Below are 5,419 nucleotides of genomic sequence, written 5' to 3' on the forward strand. Positions count from 1 at the left end.
ACTTGAAGTCCTAACAGCTTTAAACCAGTGCTGATAAACTCATGTGGGATGTGACTTCAAAATGCCAGAGTAACAGGCGTAAGGACAGGGAAGAATTTAATTTATTTTCAAAACACTGGAGTATCTATTGAGGCTTGAGGAACATTTGCAAGTCAAACTGAATCCAATGGGATTTGTGATTGCTTGCCATTTCTTCAGTTTGTTATTTATTATGTGTACTTTGGTAGCATCTGGAGGCCTTACTCTATAGGGGACTGTACAAACACTGAAGGAAAATGTGATCTCTCCCATAAAACAACATTTTAATATAATATGAAGTGAATTAATAATATCCCATCAAGGTCTTGCTTTAAATGCAAGACATTCCAAGTTCCAGGTTTAAAAGGTTAAGTTTCTTTTTAGCATATTCTATTTGGTCAGATGACTACTGCATATAGAAATATATGCCTACAACTATCTCCCTCTCATCAATAACTTACAAAGGTTAACTAATAATGAATGCACAGATATGAAAAATAGAATGAAAACAGAAGGACCTAAACTCAACACCAACTACTATTAACACCATGTACATTGTGATTCCGTAATGCCTCTGAAAAAAATTAATTCATATGCAATTTGCCAATGCAAAATAAATGGAGAAACTAGAAAAGCATGAAGATGAGAGAGCAGTGCAGGAAAAATTAAGAAGCAAAATACATTTCTGAGGGATACTAACCGTCCATTTTAGTGAACATGGAAACTTTGGTACAGTTTAGTATCAAGAATACAAAATCAATTTTTTATAAGTAAGTGAAACGTGAATGCTACAAGTGTGGAAGGGTTTGGGAATCCAGAAAAGATGTATCTTAATACTATATGAGACCTTACACCTTGGACACTTTCATTTGTGTCACATAGCAATTTTCCTTCTGTAAAGACAAAAATAAACAGGCCAAGCTGATCTATCCCTGAGCTGATTTTGCATTTAAACCACCAGAATTTTTTATAACCCAAGATTCTAATCTGGCCTAAGGATGTTTTCAGCTTACGTTCCCTGTTACCTCTTTCCTGCCCGATTTTGCAGTTGTCTCCTGCCCAAGTTCTTCAAACTTTTTAAGAGCTGCATTTACTGCCTTCAGCAAGTGATGAGCCTCTCTAAATCCAGAATCAATGACGCACCATGAATAGCCTAATTGAAGCGTCAAAGAAAATCGTTACAGCCATTCGCCAAAATCACATCACGACCTTGACCCCAGCTCAGGAAAGCGCCTGATTCAAAATAGCTTCTATCTTTGCCCAGCTTCTTCACCGTGAAGTTTGTTGCACCACATATTCTCTAATATCCAGACTTACTCAGCCAAAAGACCTCTTAAGTTTACTGCCAATAACATAAGAAAGAAGGCAGCAGGATGTGCTAGCTGACATTAAGAGTTCCCTCTGAATTTGGATTACTCAGGGGATTAATTTAATCTGACACATCCTGGCAGGGTTCAGAGAGTGCCACATTCATATCCAAACCCGTGATAACAAATTGAATACTATGGCCTGTTTCTGAGTCAGAGAGGCAAGAAAGTCCGCTTTGAAACATGCATTTTTCTGATTTAAAATAACAATGTCTGATGTTTTACAATATATCCAGTTTGTAACTACAACATGGGAATAAACAGATATTCCAATTTAAGCAGGCACCCATTTATGCAGCAGGAGACTATGTACATATCTATGAAAAACTTTCATTTATGCACTGCAACAAGTTCAAGACTCTCTTACCTGCAGGTTTGCACATGCTGGTGAATCGTTGTGGGTGGGTATTTCGTTGTTGGTGGTCTCTGATCCTATGTTTTTAAGTCGGGAAGCTGTTGTAGTTGTGGCTGTAGTGGTCTGTACCGGTAAGATTGGCTGCCACACATTCACATCAGTACCATTGCCGAAGGCCTGAATTGCGTTTTCTGTAAAAATTACAGGCAATTTTCAATTTCTAAACAAATGGCAGAAAGCAGAACTGACTTTTTCATCATTATTATTATTACTATTATCCCATTGAGAATGTGTATTAATAGAAACACAATTTTTGTGCTGAAAAAATGTGTCTTAATTTTGAACATATCAGAAACATGAACTGAGAGTCTGGGGTCACATAATTATCTGGTGCAGCCTCTTCTTTGTAATCTTCCCAGTAATTCTTGACAGAAGCTCTAGGACTTACTGTAATCATATTTGTTACCATCCAGAAGCCTCAAAAATTTACTTTAGAGATTTGAAATACGGTTTGAATGTTATGTCCTGATTCAGGCAAGTGATGTTACATAGCAAACTAAGAACAGAGAGCAGGCAAAATATTAATTTATTTCTACAGCTTGTTGTAATAAAACTAATATGCCTATAACTACAAAATGGTTTAACTAAGACAATCTTTTCCTTACAGTTTTCAATCAAAATCTGCATAATTAGGTGAGGAAAGCATGCTTAAACTAAAACTTTAGAATATAAAAGTTAAAGAGCTTATCATAGTTTCATGGGATTAAAGAGTGTGTTTACGGCAAGAGTAAATTGGTTGGGGTTTTTTATAAACAAATAGAAAAACAGTTTTTAATCAGGTCTTTGGGGATTCAACATGGATTTAGGGATTTCTTATTTCAAATTCTTTATACAAGAAATAAAATTCACTGGGGACAAATATGTGGAAGTTATTAATACTTCTCAGTGGCATTCCTTGCCTTATAAAATAATTTACATTTAATTCTCATCTGAAAAAGATGAATTTTACTCTGATATTAGTTCTTAGAACTCCAACATGTAAAGAGAAGAATTTGTAAAAGGCACCACTATCAGCTGGGTTGGTGGAGGCAAAGTGGGAAGAGTGGAATGATACTTTTCTTGGGTTTACCTGAATATGGCAGTATATAAAGCCTTAATATTTTCCTATGATTTCCTAAATTAACAGTAACTCTTTGCTTCCATTATTGCAAGAAGGATCACAGAAATACATGCAATCCTTCCCATTTTCTAAGTAAAACTGGTCTTTACAATTAGTCTTTTTTAATTCCTTCATAGATTCTTTCATAATTTTTAATTCTTTCATATTTTATGATCTTTACAGGTCCCTTACAAATTTAAAGGTCACCTGGTCCAACTCCCCTGCAATGAGCAGACACATCTTCAACTGGATCAGGTTGCGCAGAGCCCCGTCCAGCCTGACCTTGAATATTTTCGGGGACGGGGCATCTACCACCTCTCTGGGCAACCCATTCCAGTGTTTCACCACCCTCATTGTAAAAAAATTATTCCTTATTCTTAGTCTAAATCTACCCTCCTTTAGTTTAAAACCGTTACCCTGTCTTCTATCCCAAGAGGCCCTACTAAAAAATCTGTCCCCATCTTTCTTATAGGCTCCCTTTAAGTACTGAAAGCCTGCAATAAGGTCTCCCTGGAGCCTTCTCTTCTCCAGGCTGAACAACCCCAACTCTCTCAGCCTTTCTTAACAGAAGAAGTGTTCCACCCCTCTGATCATTTTTGTGGCCTCCTCTGGATCCGCTCCAATAGGTCCATGTCTTTCCTGTGCTGTTGCATCCCTCCTCATATTTTTCTAATATTTCAAACATATAAATTATATTTTAAATATGCATTATATATATATATAATTTTCATACGTATTTCAAATATATTAAAAATACCCCATAATGACTGTAAGCAGGTGCTTCAAGTGTCTAACTGCTATAGTGAAGGTCCTTTCAATAATTTTTATTAACTAACTTTATGCTTTTCCTCCTGCTTGCCAATTCTTTTTACTGTAGTATAGAGCAGGTGTGAAAAAATCATTTGAACAGGTAGGTAGGTAGGTATGCTGAATCCCGTTCAGTTCAGTAGGAATTCTAGAGTACATACATGAATGTCAGGATATTCATTTTCAGAGTGCTAAAATAAAGTCTTGAGATGGGTTTCCAGAATTTAAGATTGGCCAAACCCTAACTGGAGAGACAGCAATTAGGATCACTGTAGTATAACCAATAAATTTGCACCTTCTAATTAAGAGGATAAAATTATAAGCAAGCTAATACACAGCCTCAAATTTTAGGGTGGAATATATTTCATTTGGAGCCGATTGATTTGGATTTTTAGCTTTCTGGACATTGGGCCAATTTCACAGTTCTCACATAAAGCCATATTTTGTGGGACAATGCTAAGATAAAGAAATGCTTTGTCTAATATATGTAAAAAGAAAGCACTGCAATGTTTGTCTTTATTGGGACTAATTATTAAAACAGACTGGAATTTTCACACCCACCTTTTGAAATCAAAACTTCCACTCTGGTTTCAACTTAACATCTGTTGCAAAAGACTTGTCAACTCTAGAGTGGAATTTCTAGGCAAGTGTATACAGAGGTGGAAGAAAGACCAGGATTTCAGGTGTGTATGTGGGACATGGTAAACTCAGCTTCATATCCCAGCTCCACCTCAGGCACAGTATGAATGTGAACCCAGGCCTCCAGCTTTCTGAGTCCCCTAGTCCTCAGGTTACAGTCTCAGCTATTCCACTTTGCATAAATAACCAAATGGGTTTTGAAGAAACATTTAAGCTAGGTTTTCCACATCTTCTGTAAATGCCCCCAATCACTGATTTATTTTCCAGTTTGAAGGGGAAGTATACTTTAACAGAACAGACTAGCAAGAAATTCCTTGTTTAATCTCACTATGGTAAAGTGATTTTTGTTTTGTCTAAAAAAAGTGGGAGGGATTTTGATCTCATACAATAAACACATGACATTTTCTCCGGGCACTGGAAGGCTCATTAATGACAATAACAATTAAAAAAAAAAAATCGGAACTTTTCCCATATTCTGTAAGAGAAAAAAACTTTGTTTTAAACCAGAAACATCTTTAATTTCTTCATGAAGAAGACATCTCTAGGATGACTATAATTTGTCTCACAGTAACCTCTAATGTCTTTGATTTGTCTTCATTAATGCTTTTATACCGATAGCAAAATAAAGGACAAGGGATCACTCTGCTCTGTCTTTGTGTTCTAAAAGGGACCTGTAACATTCTAGAAATTAATGCATTCACAAATGTATAAAATCTGATGTATTACAGTATATATGAATGGCAGCCCCATTAGGTTTGAAGAAGGTCTGATGCTATATTGTTAGTTTTTACTCAACCACAATCTGAATTTTTTTCTGGGTTTTTTTTTTGTTGTTAAATAATCTTGGGTAATTGATTCATTCTTCCAAAGCTTAATAAATACTGTATCAAATGGCAACTCAATTCACTCACTTTTTGTATGCAAAGCTCCCCATCTCTTCACAACGATGCTGCCTGTTGAGAAGCGACCAATGGAGATTTTAAGACCCTATACTAAAATACAGACTGAACCTGGCATTAGCATTAGCTCAAGTATATAGGGCTGGATGGACAGCCTGGATCATCGAGGTCATTC

At 36.2% G+C, this 5,419-nt stretch overlaps 1 protein-coding gene across 1 annotated transcript in view; it reads right to left on the reverse strand.

Annotated features, from left to right (window-relative positions):
- The window catches only part of GFRA1 (GDNF family receptor alpha 1), a 150,962-nt gene that overhangs the window by 27,567 nt on the left and 117,976 nt on the right, over positions 1 to 5,419 (reverse strand). The window contains exon 8 of the mRNA XM_009641405.2: positions 1,753 to 1,931. Coding sequence (XP_009639700.1) covers positions 1,753 to 1,931 — 179 coding nt within the window. The remainder of the gene's footprint in view (positions 1 to 1,752; positions 1,932 to 5,419) is intronic.

The sequence above is a fragment of the Egretta garzetta genome, unplaced genomic scaffold (genome assembly GCF_000687185.1).
Source record: "Egretta garzetta isolate BGI_Z169 unplaced genomic scaffold, ASM68718v1 scaffold486, whole genome shotgun sequence".
Lineage (NCBI taxonomy): Eukaryota > Metazoa > Chordata > Aves > Pelecaniformes > Ardeidae > Egretta > Egretta garzetta.